The 18,169-nt window shown below is 35.2% G+C and overlaps 1 protein-coding gene and 1 pseudogene across 1 annotated transcript; one reads left to right on the top strand and one right to left on the bottom strand.

Annotated features, from left to right (window-relative positions):
* Positions 1-548: 548 nt before the first annotated feature.
* Positions 549-8,568, bottom strand: LOC129895540 (histidine kinase CKI1-like; annotated as a pseudogene).
* Positions 8,569-15,562: 6,994 nt separating this feature from the next.
* LOC129891010 (uncharacterized) lies at positions 15,563-18,106 on the top strand. The gene is made up of 3 exons (XM_055966324.1): positions 15,563-16,369; positions 16,704-17,249; positions 17,914-18,106. Exons 1-3 carry the CDS (start codon positions 15,569-15,571, stop codon positions 18,010-18,012), a joined length of 1,446 nt encoding a protein of 481 aa, XP_055822299.1. The 5' UTR covers positions 15,563-15,568; the 3' UTR covers positions 18,013-18,106.
* Positions 18,107-18,169: the final 63 nt, after the last annotated feature.

Raw genomic sequence — 18,169 nt, 5'->3', positions numbered from 1 at the left:
TATATTAATGATAATGGATAGTATATTAAAAATATTGATTGAAATGCTATTTTGATTACAAGAACATTTATATTAAATCTCAAGTAGTTAAATGCATTAAGAATAATGAAAATTCATAGAATAATATAAATTGAATGATGTTACAATCGTCCCAAGTAGTAGTATTTGGACTAGTACTAGTGCACATACTGACTAAAATGTATGAGAAGAAAAAAAGTCGAAAAAACCAAGAAATTATTTTCAGCTAGTGACGACAACTTTACTGATTCCACAGCTCGTGCCTGTGACCTATATGTCAAGGGAGTCAACTTTACGGTTGCTCCAAGATCCGAGGATACATTATGCTAAATTTCAATAAAACATATCAAAGTTGATATTAATGTATTTCAAAGTAAAACTCTGTGTATGCATTTCATGTTGAACACATCACAACAATGTTTACATAGGAGTAAAAACAAGACACAACTTCAGAAAAACTATGAGAACAAATGGCTTAAACCTTTCTATTCTCTATATTATCTATGGCTTTCAGAAGCAAATCAGACTTGAGGGTTTTAGTAAGAATCCATTTCAGCTTGAAAAATCTTGTCCATCAATTCCTCATCTGTATGTGATGTTAAAGCTATGATGGGAATTCGAATTCCATATCGCGCCTCTACTTGCCTAATGCATATTGTTGCTGCAAATCCATCCATCTCTGGCATCTGCCACAAAACAAAACAAACAACGATATAATTAAATTATATATACTGACAATGTAATACTATCGGTGTAGTTAACATGTTAAAGGAGTTGAGTAGATTCTAATAATTGGACTTCCAATTATGAACAGTATCGTTTCAAACTTATGTTTCTCGGATCCTCCAAAAGTGTCGTGCTCTGAGCAACATAGTTTTCAACAAGAAGAATGAACATGAATCACATCTTACTTACCTCACAATCTATCAGAATATAATCAAATGGTGGTGAAGGAGTGGATGGTCCTATTTCGCGTTGATCACCAAGGCCATTGCAAACTTCATCTACAGATTCTTGACCATTTGTACATGTGTAAGTGGTTGCACCAAGCTCAGAAACCCTTTTTTTGGAAATCATAAGTGACGTCGGATCATCCTCAACCAACAAGATTTTCTTTCCTATTAAAGGTAAGTTTTCAACAAAAACATCCTTCTGTGGACTTTTGGATCTCATTAGAGGTTGCTGAATTGTTTCTTCCTTCATTTCTTGTGTGATGATTGGTAAAATTTTATCTCTAAACTCTGGTACATCTCCGAGAGAACGATATAAATTAGAACCATGGAGTGGTTTTGCTATGACTATGTCTGTTGAAGGTAGCTTATCCTCATCTACTCCTGGTTTATCGAGCCAAACAACTCGAAGGGAGACATTCTTGGGAAAGTCCTTTCTAAATTCAGCCATAGCTCTACTTATTTCTTCTATTGGTCCATCACTCGCGTCAATTATGATCAAGATGAAACTTATAAGTGCCCTCCTTGAATCAAGTCCTCTGCCTCTCTTTTGAGATGATGAGATATCAAGACAATCATCGATATCTGTTACGTATAGAGCACTGAAAGGAATTTCCAGTGATCTTCTTGAGGATGAGGAGAAGGAGTTGTTTGATGGAAAGTTTATTATATTCCCTTTCACCTTCTTGAGAGTTTGAGAAAACTTCGTGTGGACTCACCTTCTTGAGAGTATCAGAAAACTGCTCGTGTTGATTCACCTTCTTGAGAGTATGAGAAAAGTACTGGTCATGTTGATTCACAGCATGTACCTTTAAGCCTAGTATGTTCATCATGAAACTATGAAGAACTCAACTTCTTTCTTCCTCCTTAATGAAAAGAATGACATTGGATGTTTCTGGTTTAATTAAGCCTACCTACGACTACTTGATATTGAACCACCACCTCCTCCTAATTGAGACTCCAAATCTTCTTCTCTTGCTTGATGTTCTTGATCTTGAGGCTGATCACCCGCTATCAGGAAAACGTTAAATCTGAAGCACGTTCCCCTTTCACCCATTTGCTTGTCCACGATTCCTATCTTGCCTCCCATTAAACGTACCTGATAAATGAACGTAAATAGGAAAGGAACATGAGATATGAAGGAACTGTGTATAATAATGCACATGTAGAGTACAGTTAAGGATCTAGACTAGACGTAGCGTGTAATACACTGACTCTAAATTCTGAATTCACTATTGTACATAGAGTATAGTAAAAGGTATACGTACCAACGACTGAGTAATTCCAAGGCCTAAGCCAGTGCCTGTTTCTTATCCATCTACTTGAACAAAACTCTCAAATACTGATTTCTGTTTCTCTTTTGGAATTCCTTTCCCCGTATCCTACACCTCGAATATGAATTCCATGCAGTTGGGATCTGGCTGAACTCTATTAAGTACTTGCACTTCTGCAGAAGATTCACCCTTCCATAAGTGTAAGAAGGACAACCAACTAGTACTTGTCAAAGCCAGGTTTTCGAGCCCAAGCTCGAAGAACTATTTGTCCCTCTGAGGTAAACTTGATAGCATTATGCAACAAATTATTCAGTATCCGTCTTAGTTCTCCCCTATCTCCTTTCACACGAGCAAATCTTGAAACAGAACCATTACATGGGTCTAGTAACACGTCGATATTCTTCATTGTCCCATTGGGGTAATTCATGTTAACGACGTGTTCTAGTAGCTCTTTCATGTTTAATTCTTCTTCTTTCAGATGTTTCTTCCTTTCTTCAATCTTGCTTTGATCAAGAATCGAATTCAATAAGGCTGAGGAGGGAAAAAAAAAAGAAACATCATTTATGAAACATTTCATACTTTACTACTATAAACATTTTTCTTAAACTGCCAGAGTATATAAGTTAAATCGAGAACTAAGATAAAATATTTACCTAAAAGATCGTTCATGCAAGAGTCCATTATATTCAAATAATTCACCAATTCAGATTCTGGTGAAGCCTCATGAATACAAAGACAGAGTGCGATTAAACCACTTATTGAAGCAAGAGCAACTCTAAGATCATGATTAGCTTGAACAAATGCATCGCTTTTGTTCATACTTTTCATCTCTTCTTGTTGAGTTGCTTCTTTTTGCTTTATAAGTTCATAAGACAAAGAAATTACTCTTCTTGCTTCTCTTATTGTTAATATCACAAAAGTAGCTATAGAGATAGCCAAATTAATCATCATTAACATGACTAACACGAGTCCAAATTTCATGGTCTTGTGCATATGGTTTAGTAGAATATTTTCTACATTGCCTAATGTATACACCTGAAAAATTAAATCAGACATTAATTACATGTTAACAGTGTAAAAGATTTTTTTATGTTATCATGTCACCTAAGAGATAATTATATTACAAGCAACCGTCTAGTAAACTTTGGAAATAGATCTTGCTAACAGCTGATTCTATAGATTCTTGAACAATGAGTATGTTAACTTTCTATTTAAATATGTTATTTATAGGGGTAATTAAGACACGAGTAATAAATTTTCTCTATATTTTTTTTAGCTCCTCATGAATTGTATGTTTGTAACAATATGGAAAAAGGCTAAAATGAGATTAAATATTCACTTATAAGACAAATTTCAAGTCTATGTACAGATTAAAAAAAAAAGTGAGACAATACATTAATTTCACCTTCAAATGTTTTGATTTTGTTCGTCCAAAATGATATCAATTTGGTAGGTATCAGTAGCATTATTAGTTACTGCATTGGATACATAAATATTCAAGCATAACACTAGTTAAATAAATTAGCGGCTAAACAAATTTTATATCCAAACAACAAAATTCGTACTACAAAACGTATCAGAACCAAGCAAAAACAAACATGCCTTGACATTTTGAATGAACTTGGATTCTTTTTTTTGTTAAAAGAATTTAGATTCATTTCTTGATATGTGAGTTATTTGTATAATTTTCTGAATGATTAATTAGAAAAAGTTTGAGAACTTGTGTTAATTCAGCATAAAATATTAGATTATTAATGAATTGAACATAAAATCAACTTACCTCTACTTGTTCACTCAATGTAATAATTTCCTAAGTCAATGTAGTTATCATATATTTATATATTCAAGAAATGAGTTCTAAAAATAATAAAATATTCAATAATGGATAAAAAAATGGATAGTTATTTATTGTTTTACCTTCCTAGGCCATTTTTCTTAACATTGTTTCCATCCTACATAAATATTTTTTATAAGAAAAATATATTTAGAGAATCTAAGGATTCTTTTATTTAATACTTATTACTCAATTAAAAAAAGGAAACTCACTTAAAGATAACAAATTAAAATAAAATAAAATATCTGATTTCATTAATATAACCAAAGTTTTTTTTTCTCTTTTCCTACCAATGCATTATGATTTTTTTGGGTTCCACATAAATTAAAATATGGCAAGAAGAAACAATGGAAAAATAGCATAAGAAAGGCATTGGGAATTCACTATTTGAATAAGAAATCTAACTCATGGAGGAAAACATTAGTGGAATTATGTGATTTTGCCTTTCTTTTTTTATGTGTGTTAGTTCATGGATAATTTTGTTGAATTGGCATTCGGTGAATTTTTTTCAAAAATCGTTATGGGACCCTCCGTAGGTATCCGGAAGATCGGTACATGCGATCTTGGCATGATCCACGACGCTTTCATAGCATTTAGGGGTCTCACAAGCTGAATTAGGCAATTTTACCATTTTTTCGTTTGTGTTAGCCCATGGATATTTTTGGTGAACTGACTTTCAATAGATTTATCTCGGAAACCATTATGGGAACCTCCGTAGGTATTCGGAGGATCAGTACGTGCGTCCTCAGCACGATCCACGATGCGTTCATAGCATAGAGGGTCCGCACAAGCGGAATTAGGTGATTTTAGCCCACGATCCACGGTGCGTGCAGCTTCGGTACGATCCACGACGCATTCATAGCATTTAGGGGTCACACAAGCGGTATTAGGCGATTTTGTCATTTTTTGTGTATGTTAGCCCATGGATATTTTTAGTGAACTGGCTTTCGGTGAATTTTTCCTTTAAACCATTATTTTAACCTCCGTAGATACCCGAGGGATCATTACTACGGCATCGGCATAATCCACGGTGTGTTCATAGCATTTCAGGGCCGCACAAGCGGAATTAGATAATTTTGCCATTTTTTCGTGTGTGTTAATCCATTAATATTTTGGGTGAACTGACTTTCGGTGGATTTTTCTCAAAACCATTATGGAACCCTTCATAGGTACCTGGGTATTAGAACGTATGGTTTTGACATGATCCACGGGGCGTTCATAGCTTTTATGGTCAATACAAGCGGAATTAAGCGATTTTGCCATTTTATCATATGTGTTAGCCCATGAATTTTTTTGTGAACTGTCTTCCGATGGATTTTTCTCAGAAACTATTATGGTATCCTCAGTAGGTACTTGGAGGATCAGTACGTGTGTCCTCATCACGATCCACGACACGTTCATAATATTTAGGGAATGCATAAGCCGAATTATATGATTTTGCCAACTTTGTGGGTGTGTTAGTCAATGAATATTTTTGGTGAACCGGGTTTCGATAGATTTTTATCAAAAACTTTTATGAGAGCCTCCGTATGTACCCGTAGGATTAGTACGTGCTGCTCCGGCATGATCCACGGCGCATTCATAGCATTAAAGGGACGCACAAGATGAATTAGGCGATTTCGCCATTTTTTCGTGCTTGTAAGCCCATGAATATTTTTGGTGAATTGACTTCCGGTGAATTTTTCTAGAAAACCATTATGGGACCCTCCATAAGTATCTGGGGGATCAGTACATGCAGAATCGACATGATCCAGGATGCGTTCATAGCTTTTAGCGGCCGCACAAGCTGAATTAGGCAATTTTTCTATTTTTCGTGTGTTTTAGCCCATGGCTATTTTTGGTGAATTGGATTCCGATGTATTTTTATCTGAAACCTTTATAGGACCCTCCGTAGGTATCTAGGGGATCTGTACATGCGGACTTAACACAATCCACGATGCGTTCATAGCATTTAGGGGCCGCATAAGCGGAATTAGATGATTTTGACAATTTTTCGTATGTGTTAGGCCGTTGATATTTTTGGTGAATGGGGTTCCGATTGATTTTTATTGAAAACCATTAAGGAACCTTCGTTGGTACTTAGGGGATCAGTATGTGAGGCCTTGGCATGATCCACAATGCGTTCATAGCACTTAGGGGTCGAACAAGCAGAATCATTCGATTTTTGCCATATTTTCATGTGTGTTAGTCAATGAATATTTTTTGTGAAATGTTTTTCGGTGGAATTTTCTGGAAAATCATTATGGAACCCTCCGCAAGCACCCAGAGAATAATTACGTGTGACCTAGGTACGATCCACGGTACGTTGCATTTAGGGGATGCATAAGCTGAATTAGATGATTTTGCTAACTTTTTATGTGTGTTAGCCCATGAAAATTTTTGGTGAACTAGGTTTCAGTGGATTTTTCTTGAAAACCATTGTAGGACCCTCCATAGGTATTCAGGGGATTAGTACGTGCAGCTTCAGCACGATCCACACGCCTTCATAGCATTTAGGGGCCGTAAAAGCGAAATTAGGCGATTTTGCCATTTTTTGTGTCTGTTAACCATGAATATATTTGGTGAATTGGCTTTCAATAGATTTTATTCGAAAACCATTATGGGACCCTCCATAGGTATCTGGGGGATTAGTACGTGCTACCTCGACATGATCCATGATTCGTTCATAGCATTTAGAGACCATACAAACAGAATTGGGTGATTTTGCCTTTTTTCGTGTGTGTTAGTCCATGAATATTTTTGGTGAACTGACTTTCGATAGATTTTTTCTCGGAAACCATTATGGGAACTTTTGTAGGAACTTGGGGATAAGTATGTTTAGCCTTGACATGTCCACGACACGTTAATAGCATTAGGGGTCGTACAAGCAGAATTGGATGATTTTGCCATTTTTTGTGGTCTTAGTCCATGATATTTTTGGTGAATTGTCTTTCGTTGAATTTTTTTCGAAAACCATTATGGCACCCTACGTAGGTGCCCGAGGGATAAATACATGCGGCTTCGGCACGATCCATGATATGTTCGTAGTATTTAGGGGCCATACAAGTGTCACAACCCGGGCCTAGGACCTAGACGTGACGCGGCGAATGAGACACTCGGAGGTACCTCACCCAAGCCTCTTAGAATTCATTAAGCATTTCATTGGTAATATCATACAATAACAAGCGGAAAGTAAATAAATAAAAAGGGAACTGGGACTAGTAAATAAATAAAACGAGAACCGAAACTAAGAGAAATATCGTGTAACAATAGGCCTTAGAAACTTCACAACATTTTTCATTTATGTCCCAACATACCTCTACTAATAGACATGGCGGGGGGCTAAGACATGTCCCTAGCTCACCCTAAAAAATAAGTGTCAAGAAATGTCTTCATAAAAGTTTTAATGTTTTACAAAATATGAGCTTAGAATATAAAAGAGGTTGTTCCCGAAACATGGAAACTCACCACAAGGAACCTTCAACTAACCCGAGCTAGCCGCGTGGAGGAGGTCGAGGAGAGACGTCGGTCCCTACATAGTTGCCACATAATGAAGGCAGGGACTGTCTTATAAAGTGGTCTTAGTTTAGTCACACATTCTTCATTCCACCACCTATATATGGTTTGACTTAGCTGAATAAAAGGGCCTTGTAAACCAGGTGCTCCTGCAAACCATATCCATAAGAAATTAGCATCAGGACAAAAAAAGTGATTAAAAGATTCTTGAGCATTATTCTCACAACAGCCACACAACATAGAATCAATTATTTTGTTTCTTATTAGGACTTCCCCTATAGGAATTCTCTGTTGCCGATTTTCCATACTAGAAAGGAAACTTTGAAAGGTATCCTCTTTTCCCAAATGTTCATTATACCTTCTTGAGGATTGTTTCTATTTCTAAGGATCTCCCAGGCAGATCCAACATAAAATTTTCCTCTGGGGTTAGGCATCCACCATGTTATGTCTCTTTCTTCTGACACTTGATAATCCCCTAAAGCCTTCTGAACATGGTCACATACCTCACTATTGAACAATTCTAGCATCATATTCTTATTCCATCTACCATTAAGAGTGAGTTGATTCACCTCATCCAGTGTAGGATCAAAATTCTGGTTGGTAGGGATAATATCATACAAAGTACCCAGCTCGGTCCAGTTATCAAACCACAAACTAGCCTAAACATACCTAAGGCATCAGCATAAGCAAGATGATTTAAATTCTCACTCCACTTAGGTATTTCAAAACTTTTAAAATCAGGGTTATAGAATAAATGATTCATAGCTCTGGATAGTACTTTAGCTGCTAGGATAAATAGAGTAGTGGACAAGGGATCACCCTGTTTGACCCCTCTTGTAGGGTGAAAAAATTCATGGGACTGACCATTGATGAGAATTGAGTACCAATTATTAGCTACTACTCTCCAAATCATATCCACCACTTTTACATCAAAGCCCATTTGTTCTAACACTTGTACCAAAAATCTCCAGTTTACTCTGTCATATGCTTTGGCCATGTCCTGTTTAATTACAACATTAGCAGGTTTACCTCTCTTTCCAATGCCAGTGATGATTTATTAAGCTAGAAGAACATTTTCAGAGCTATTCCTTCCCTTCACAAATCCTAACTAATTTTGAGAAATTAGTCTAGGTAATACACCTTTTAGTCTATCATGTAAGGTCTTGAAGATCACTTTATTAATGAAGTTACTCAAACTAATTGATCTTAAATGCAAAAAGGTTTGTATATGAGCCTTTTTAGGAATTAGAACTAGATTAGTATGAGTGATGGACTTGGGTAAAGAGTTATCCTGAAAGAAAGCCTGTACAATACCAACTAGATAAGCTCCAATAATATCTCAACAGAACTGATAGAAATGCCCTGTGAAACCATCAGGCCCATAAGCATTATCCCCATTAAGCTCAAACACAACTCTCTTTATTTCTTCAGCATCAAACATATTTTTTAAATAAATGTTTTCTTCAGTAGTTACCTGAGGATGAATATGATGTAATAAAGTGAGCTTAGTGTCAGTTTCAGTCTCAGTAAACTGATCTTGATAAAACTGAGTGCCTCAATAGCAATATCTTCCTCAAATTCAGCCCAATTCCCATCAACTTTTATTATTCTGCTAATAGATAATTTCTTTCTTCTCCTCTTAACAAGGAAGTGAAAAAATTTGGCATTCTTGTCTCCCTCTGAGAACCCCTGAATACTAGCCTTTTGTCTCAAAAATTCCTCTTCGTACTGAAGGTATAGTTCATATTCACCTTGTGTCTGCTGAAGAATTACCCTATTAGCAGTAGAAGGTTATTTTTCAAATAGATCCTCTTTTAATCTCATGATTTCCTCTCTAATCAGCAGTTGCTGGAAAATATCTCCAAATTTCTCTCTACTCTATTTGGATACGATGCAGTGGGTCCAGGTAGAATTTTCTTGGATACTTCTTTAGTAGTGCCTATAACGACTTGGAGAATAAATCTAGTAGCTCCGACGGGGATTCTATAGTGTTTAGATGCATTTTAGGGGTGACGTAATAGAAATTAGGCGATTTTGCCAATTTTTCGTGTGTATTTATCGACAGATTTTTGGGGTGCCGAGGGTGTGGATTAATTTTTCTTGAATTCTTCTTTAGTAGCGTCCGTAAGGACCTGGGGAATGACTCCAGTAGCCCCGACAGGATTTTACGACGTTTAGGAACATTTTAGGGGCGATGCAATAGGAATTAGGCGATTGTGTCAGTTTTTTTGTGTCTGTTAGCCCACAAATTTTTTAGGTGCCAGAATTTGAATCAAATTTTTCTTGGATTCTACTTTAGTTGCATCTATAACAACCTATGGAACGACTCCAATAGCTCCGGCAGGACTTCTATGGCATTTAAGGGCATTTTAGGGGCGACACAACAACATTTAGGCGATCTTGCCATTTTTCGTGTGTGTTAGCCCACAAATATTTTAGGTCCCGGGATTTGAATCAAATTTTTCTTGGATTCTACTTTAGTTGCGTCTATAACGACCTATGAAACGGCTCCAATAGCTCCGGCAGGGCTTCTATGGCATTTAAGGGCATTTTAGGGGCGACAAAACAACATTTAGGTGATCTTACCAGTTTTTCATGTGTGTTAGTCCACAAATTTTATTAGGTGGTGGGGGTCTGTGTCAAATTTTCTTGGATTCTTCATTATTAACATCCGTAACGACCTGTAGAATGACTCCAGCAGTCATGCAGGGCTTCTACGACGTTTAAGAGCATTCTAGTAGCCTCAGCGGGGCTTATACACCATTTAGAAGCATCTTAGAGGCGACGCATCAGGAATAGACTATTTTTTTAGTTTTTCGTGTGTGTTAGCCTACAGATTTTTTAGGTGTTGGGGGTCTGGGTCAAAATTTCTTAGATTCTTTATTAGTAGCGTCTGTAACTACCTGAGAACGACTTCAGTAGCCTTGGCAAGTCTTCTACAGCGTCTAGGAACAATTTATGGCCGACGCAACAGAAATTAAGCGATTTTGCTAGTTTTTCGTGTGTGTTAGCCCACAGATTTTTTAGCTACCGGGGGTCCGGATCAAATTTTCTCTTGGATTCCCCTTTAGTAGCATCCATAAAACAACTTCAGTAGCCGCGATGGGGCTTTTATAGTGTTTAGGAATATTTTAGGGGCGACGCAAAAGAACTTAGGCGATTTTGCCAGTTTTTCATGTGTGTTAGCCTATGGATTATTTAGGTGTCGAAGGTACGGGTCGAGTTTTTTTTGATTCTTATTTAGTAGCATTCGTAATGAACTGGGATCAACTTCAGTAGCCCCGGCAGAGCTTCTATCGCGTTTAAGAGCATTTTAGGTCGACGCAGCATGAATTAGGAATTTTTTTTAGTTTTTCGTGTGTGCTAGACCACAGATTTTTTAGGTCCACGAATTCGGGTCGAATTTTCTTGGATTATTTTTTAGTAACGTCCTTAATGACCTGGGGAATGACTTCAGTTGTCCCGGAGGGGCTTCTACGATGTTTGGGAGCATTTTAGGGGCGAGGCAACATGAATTAAATGATTTTTTCATTTTTTCGTATGTGTTAGCCCATAGATTTTTTAGGTGCCGAGGTTTCGGATTGAGTTTTCTTAAATAGAATCCGTAACGACTTGGGGACGAATCCAGTAGCCCCGACAAGGATTCTACGACATTTAAGAGCATTTTAGAGGCGAAGTAATATAAATTAGGAAATTTTGCTAGTTTTTCGTGTGTGTTAGCCCACAGATTTTTAGGTGTCGGGGATTCAGGTCGAATTTTCTTGAATTCTGCTTTAGTAGCCTATGTAATGACTTGAGGAACGACTCCAATAGCTCCGACGGGGCTTCTATGTTGTTTAGGAGCACTTTAAGGACTACGCAACAGGAATTAAGCAATTTTGCCAGTTTTTCGTGTGTTAGCCCACAATTTTTTTAATGCCGGGGTTTGAATCAAATTTTCTTGGATTCCTATTTAGTAGCATCCGTAACGGACTGGGGAAAGACTCTAGTAGCACCGAAGGGGCTTCTACGATGTTTAGGAACATTTTAGAGGCAACGCAATAGAAATTAGGCGGTTTTGTTAGTTTTTTTTGTATGTTATCCCATGATTTTTTTAGGTGTCGGGGTTCGATCGAATTTTCATGGATTCTTCTCTAGTAGCATTCATAACGACCTGGGGAACAACTCCAGTAGCCCTGGCACGGCTTCTACAGTGTCGAGCAGTATTTTAGGGGCGACGCAATAGGAATTAGGCAATTTTAATGGTTTTTCGTGTGAGTTAGCCTATGGATTTTTAGGTGTACAGAGGTCCAGTTCGAGTTTTTTCTTAGATTCTTCTTTAGTAGCGTCTGTAACAACCTGGAAACGATTCCAATAGCCCTAGAGGGACTTCTACGACGTTTAGGATCATTTTAAGGGCGGCGTAATAGGAATTAGGCGATTTTGCCAGTTTTTTATATGCGCTATCCATGGATTTTTTAGGTGCCGAATGTCTGAATCGAATTTTCTTGAATTCTTCTTTAGTAGCGTCCGTCATGATCTCGAGAACGACTCCAATAGCCCCGATGGGGCTTCTACGGCGTTTATGAGCATTTTAGGGGCTTCTACGACGTTTATGAGCATTTTAGGGGCGATGCAACAGAACTTTCAATAATTTTACCAGTTTTTCGGTGTCGGGGGGTTTGGGTCGAATCTTTTGGATTTTTCTTTAGTAGCATCCATAATGACCTGTGAGAGACTCTAGTAGCCTCAACAAGGCTTCTACGACATTTAGAAGCATTTTAGAAGCAATGCAATGATAATTAGACGATTTTGTCAGTTTGTTTTGTGTGTTATCCCATAAATTTTTTAGGTGCTAGAGATTCGGGTTGAATTTTCTTGGATTCTTCTTTAGTATCATCTGTAACGACCAGGGGAACGATTCCAATAGCCTCGGAAAGACTTCTACGGCAATGAGGAGCATTTTTAGGGGAAACACAATAGGAATTAGGTAATTTTGTCCATTTTTCATGTGTGTTAGCCCACGAATTTTTTAGGTGTTGAGGATCCGAATGGAATTTCTTGAATTCTTCTTTAGAAGCGTCCGTAACGACCTTGGAACGACTCCGGTAACCTTAGTGGGGCTTCTACTGCATTTAGGAGCATTTTAGGGCGCCACAACAGGAATTAGGCGATTTTGCTAGTTTTTCTTATGTGTTAGCCTACAGATTTTTTTAGGTGCCTGGGTACATATTGATTTTTCTTGGATTCTTGTTTAGTGGCGTCCTTAATAACTGGGGAACGACTCTTATAGCCCTGGAAGGGCTTCTACGGCGTTTAGGAGAATTTTAGGGGCAACGCAACAAGAATTAGATGATTTTTCCAGGTTTTCGTGTGTGTTAGCCCACGAATTTTTTAGATGCAGGTGGTCCAAGTCGAATTTTTTAGATGGGGCTTCTACGACATTTAGGCGATTTTATCAGTTTTTCGTGTATGTTAGCCTATGAATTTTTTGGTATTGGGTGTCCGAGTCATTTTCTTGGATTCTTCTTTAGAGCGTCCATAACGATATGGGGAACGACTCCAGTAGCCCCGACGGGGCTTCTGCAGCGTTTAGGTGCATTTTAGGGGCTTCTACGACGCATGCTTAGCATTTAGGGATCGCACAAGCATAATTAGGCGATCTCATTTTTCGTGTTTGTTAGCTTATGAATATTTTGGTGATTTGACTTTCGGTCAATTTTTTTTCGAAACCTATATGGGACCCTCTGTAAGCACCTGGGTGATCAGTACATGTAGTTTCGGTACGATCCACGATGCATTCATAATATTTAGAGGCCGCATAATTGGAATTAGGTGTTTTTCTATTAGCCCGTGAATATTACTAGTCTTTAGTCAATTTGGCAACTAGAGTGCACGTGATGTGACCACTTTAATAAAAACCTACGTAATTTATCAATTAATCCGAAATGTAAACTCGAATAATTAGTTTCACGACTCGAACTCAAAACTCTCTATACCTAAAGTTCGATATGAAACTCTCTATTCCTAAAGCATATATATTAGTGGTTTAAGTCAAATATTTAATTTATATTTGATTAAGGAATGATATAATAATAAGTAATATTAAATAATGAATAGGATTGGCTTTGAAATTAAAGTATACTCAGATCCTTCAACTACGGATCAGTCATCAGAACTTAAGGGAAAAAATGCTTATAACGTTCGAATCAAGAATTAAAAATTCCTAATTAATAAATATTTTTTATTTATTTATCTTATTTTAATAGTTCTCTCCTGCTTCTTTTTTTGGATAGTATATTTTTTTTGTTCTTTATTTAGTTTCAAAAATTAAATAATATATATATATATATATATATATATGTCCAAATAGATGGAAGTAAGCTAGGATGGGGAGTTATTTTAAAAACTCGACCTAACAAATACAGTCATAAAAATGAAGAAAAAATTTGTGCATATCAAAATGGACAATACAAAGAAAAGAAAAATATGAGTAGTATAGATGCAGAGGTATTAGCAATTATATACGGTCTAAATAGTTTTAAACTATATATTTTAAATAAAAATAAAATATTACTAAGAACAGATTGTGAAGCTATAGTTAAGTTCCACCAAAAAATAAATAATAAAGCTAGCAGTAAAAGACGACGGCTTAATTTCATGGATATCATATATATATATATACAATATCGTGATAGGCCGGGTGTCTTTTCATGAATTTTTTCTTGTTTTTAGGTGTCCAAAGAACTTCTCATTCTGATATCAATATAAAATGACTTAGATAATATTTAGATAATATGAAATGATTGAAATAATATGAAGGAATTTAGATGATTTTGGTAAAATTAGTAGAAAATAGAGCGATGTTATTGATCAAATATTTTGTAAATCATACTCAGTACTCTCTCCCTCATTTAGTCTCACCATATTTATTATATATATATGATAGTTACAGAGAATCGAAGAAAAAACTTTCATTAAGGAGTTCATCGCCTAATATTTTACGATAGAAAATTTTTGATAAATTTCTTATGCTGTCAATATAATAATAACCTCTAAAAATACATAGTGAAAATCAACTTGTCTGGTCCTCAAATAATGTGTCAATGTCAATTACTTTCACAAAGGACATATTATTCATAAATGGGATAAGAACACATTTTTCTCACTAGCTATGATGGTTGTAGTAATATTTTGAATATTCAACTTTCATCAAACTATATATACTAAACGTATATATAGAAAAATAATCACAAATAACCATGTTTCAGCTCCTGTAATTGGAAAATAAACATTGTTCTGGAGTTTTAACAAGGTCAAAAAGTAGCAATTATATTGCTCCTGGACCAAGTGAATATTATAGTGGAAAAATGAAATAAAATCTTGAATATTATATTATCCTACATCACTAGTCACAATCTAATTACTACTAGTTAGTTGTTTTCCTTTGAATTGTAATGTTATGATCCTGGTACTTTTTCATCTTATAATTTTTATATTACTAGAAAAGAAACAAAAATTAGTGATAAATAACTTACGTCTATAAACACTAAAAATCGTTGTTAATTCTATTTAATGATAACCTAACGGTCGATTTTTGTAGCTAATTCATTCCTACTTATTTCCTATTATATCAACAATCACAAGTTTTAAATCTTATGTTTCATATAAATATTAGCATTATATATTTAAATTATTTTATATACCTCTAAAATGAAAATTGCTTGTCACAATTAATTTACCTTTATGGTTATGGTACCTAGCTACCTTTTTAGAAAATGCCAATAGATTACAAATATTCAATTACTTTCCTTACAGATGACTTCAAATTAAATTACATAAGATTAGTCAAATATAATAATCCCAAGTTTTCAACCAAGTCAAACATAAAATTCTGAGAAGCAACCTCTACAACAATTAATAAAATAATTTATATACACCTCTAGCAGCCTCAGCTATATATTATAAAACTAGCAAAAAAAAAGTTCTCATTTTGCTTCATTTGAGTTGGGAAAAAAATGTTACTTCCTTCATCTGATTCATTGAGAGAGAAGTTTGCATCAATGTTTGATAAGTATTTTGTGGCTAATCTTTGCAAAGTTATACTATTATCAGGTGTAATTCTTTACTTAGCCTCAATTTTTCTTTTCAAAGATCCAAATTGTCCATCACCTTATGAATATTCACCAATTTCTCACTTGTTTCCATCAAATGACACAAATCTTAGTCATTTAGTTTTTGGCCTACTTGGATCTGAAAAGGCATGGCATTATAGGAAAAGTTACATTGAATTATGGTGGAGGCCAAAATTGACAAGAGGGTACTTGTTTCTTGATGAGTCACCTAATGCAAATTTGTTACCATGGTCAAAAAATTCACCCCCTTACAGAGTTTCAAACAATATAACAAAATTAGTCAAAGAAACTCATCATATTGCACCAATTATGGCTAGAATGGTACATGGGATCAAGGAACTTTTTGATCAAGAACATGAAGGTGTTAGATGGGTGATTATGGGAGACGACGATTCGATATTTTTCTTAGAAAATCTTGTTGATGTTCTTGCAAAATATGATCATAACAAGTACTACTATTTTGGAGGTCAAAGTGAATACATTTTGTCTAATTTTTGGTACTCTTTTAATCAAGGTTTTGGGGGTGCTGGAATTATTATGAGTTTTCCATTAGCAAAAGCATTGGCTCAAGATATGGAGAGTTGTTTAAGGAGATATCCATTTTTAAAATCTGCTGATCTTATTACTATGACTTGTATTGTGGATCTTGGAGGTAGCTTTATTCCTCTCAAAGGTCTTCATCAGGTACGTGCTCAAATTCTTCAAAAATATTATCGTACTCGTATCAGGTTGACTAATTACTATATCTTTCCTTTTTTAATTGTTTGGTGAAGATGTGAGATTTTGTCTATCTTGCTTGGATTCTTTGAAAATATTGATGAATGCCAGTCTCGTTCTCAAGAAATGCACTACTTTAAAAAATCTGAACACAGTCCCCAATTTTTTTAACATTCTTAAAAGTTATATTGAATAAATAGGTTGAATTTATTTTTTATGTGTATGTATATAAATTATTGAATCCTCTAAATGCAGGAAAGTATATGACTCCGAAATATAATACTTGAATTATCTCTTGTAGATCGATTTGCACGGTGATATTTCGGGATTTTTATCGTCACATCCAAAAGAGCCATTAATATCCCTTCATCATTTTGATGCGGTAGCACCAATTTTCCCTTCAATGAATCGTATACAATCAACAAAGCACCTCATGAAAGTAGCAAAATTCGATCAATCTCGTATGTTACAACAAACAATATGTCATCACAGGCCAAACAATTGGACATTTTCAGTGTCATGGGGATATTCAGTTCATGTTTACGAGAAAATTATGCCTCGAAGTCATTTAATCATACCTATTGAAACATTTGACACTTGGAGTGGCAGACCTCAGAATCCTCCATATTACATGTTTAATACGAGGGGAAATGTAGAGGAGTCCTGTGAAACTCCTCATATATTTTTCTTGAAATCTATTGGGAAAACGCGGAATAAAAATGAAATTATGGCCACGTATTCCCGATCGGCGGTGCGGAAGTTGCCGGGTTGTCCGATAAGTGGCAACCACCCGGCAAATTATGTCAACAAGATTCAAGTCTACTCTCCAAGAACAAAACGAGCAGAGGTAAATTATACATACACTTATATATGCTCTTAATATATTGTGATTATAACGAAATTTAGATATCGAGTAGTACTATTTTCACATATGATCACTAAATTTTACCATCATAAAAATAAAGATAGAAAATTATTGTTTTATCATATAAAAAAAATGATAAATAAGCGATATATTTCAGTATAAGTCACAAAAATAAAATCATAAAATATCTAAAAAATGATAGAGAACCCTTCATTCTTTATTAGATATATGTCTCGAGTTCAAGAGTAAATTAGGGAGTGCTTTAATTTATTTCGAAAGTAAAATTTTTGAGCATAAATTTAAATTAATTGAGACCCATAGAGGGTGTAGGTCAGGGAACAAAAAAGAAGAAGACAAAATTAGGTATTCTTTGTTCTCTTTAATTAATTCTCAAGTTGACTTCGTAAGTTGTAACACAATAATTTATTCATAATCAATGAAATGTTTTGAGATTGATGCAATGGAAAAATTGTTTTTAAGTTATAATTATAATCAGAGTAATTCCAAATTAACTTGTAAAGGTAATTGGATTGTCAAATATTTATAGTTATTACTCTTTATTATGATTTACTTATTTATTTTTGAGTATATATAGTTGTTGTTAAAATAAATATTAATTATTTTTTCTTGCGTATTTTTTTTCCAGATGGATAGATGTGAGTGTTGTGATATTATTCACACAACTGGTTCAAACAAGGCACAAGTCAAATTGAGGGAATGTTTGACCAATGAGAAAATTGCTTAGTTAAATTATAATTTTATGTTTTTGGTTAGGATTCATAGAGAGCTCAGTATAAATGCTGCTAGTAGTACTATAATATTATGCCAATTCTTGCCAAAAAAAATATATAGAGAAAGCATTTTTATGTCTTTAAATTATGTTTTGGTATTCAAAACTCACT

Source organism: Solanum dulcamara, chromosome 1, assembly GCF_947179165.1.
Source record: "Solanum dulcamara chromosome 1, daSolDulc1.2, whole genome shotgun sequence".
Lineage (NCBI taxonomy): Eukaryota > Viridiplantae > Streptophyta > Magnoliopsida > Solanales > Solanaceae > Solanum > Solanum dulcamara.
This window is presented reverse-complemented; position numbering and strand designations above follow the sequence as displayed.

Excerpts from the sequence above, each read along its gene's own strand:
- LOC129891010 (XM_055966324.1), top strand. The coding sequence starts at position 15,569 with ATGTTACTTCCTTCATCTGATTCATTGAGAGAGAAGTTTGCATCAATG. Across the intron at positions 16,370-16,703 it reads CTCTCAAAGGTCTTCATCAG|ATCGATTTGCACGGTGATAT; the intron begins GTACGTGCTCAA and ends TATCTCTTGTAG. Across the intron at positions 17,250-17,913 it reads CAAGAACAAAACGAGCAGAG|ATGGATAGATGTGAGTGTTG; the intron begins GTAAATTATACA and ends TTTTTTTTCCAG.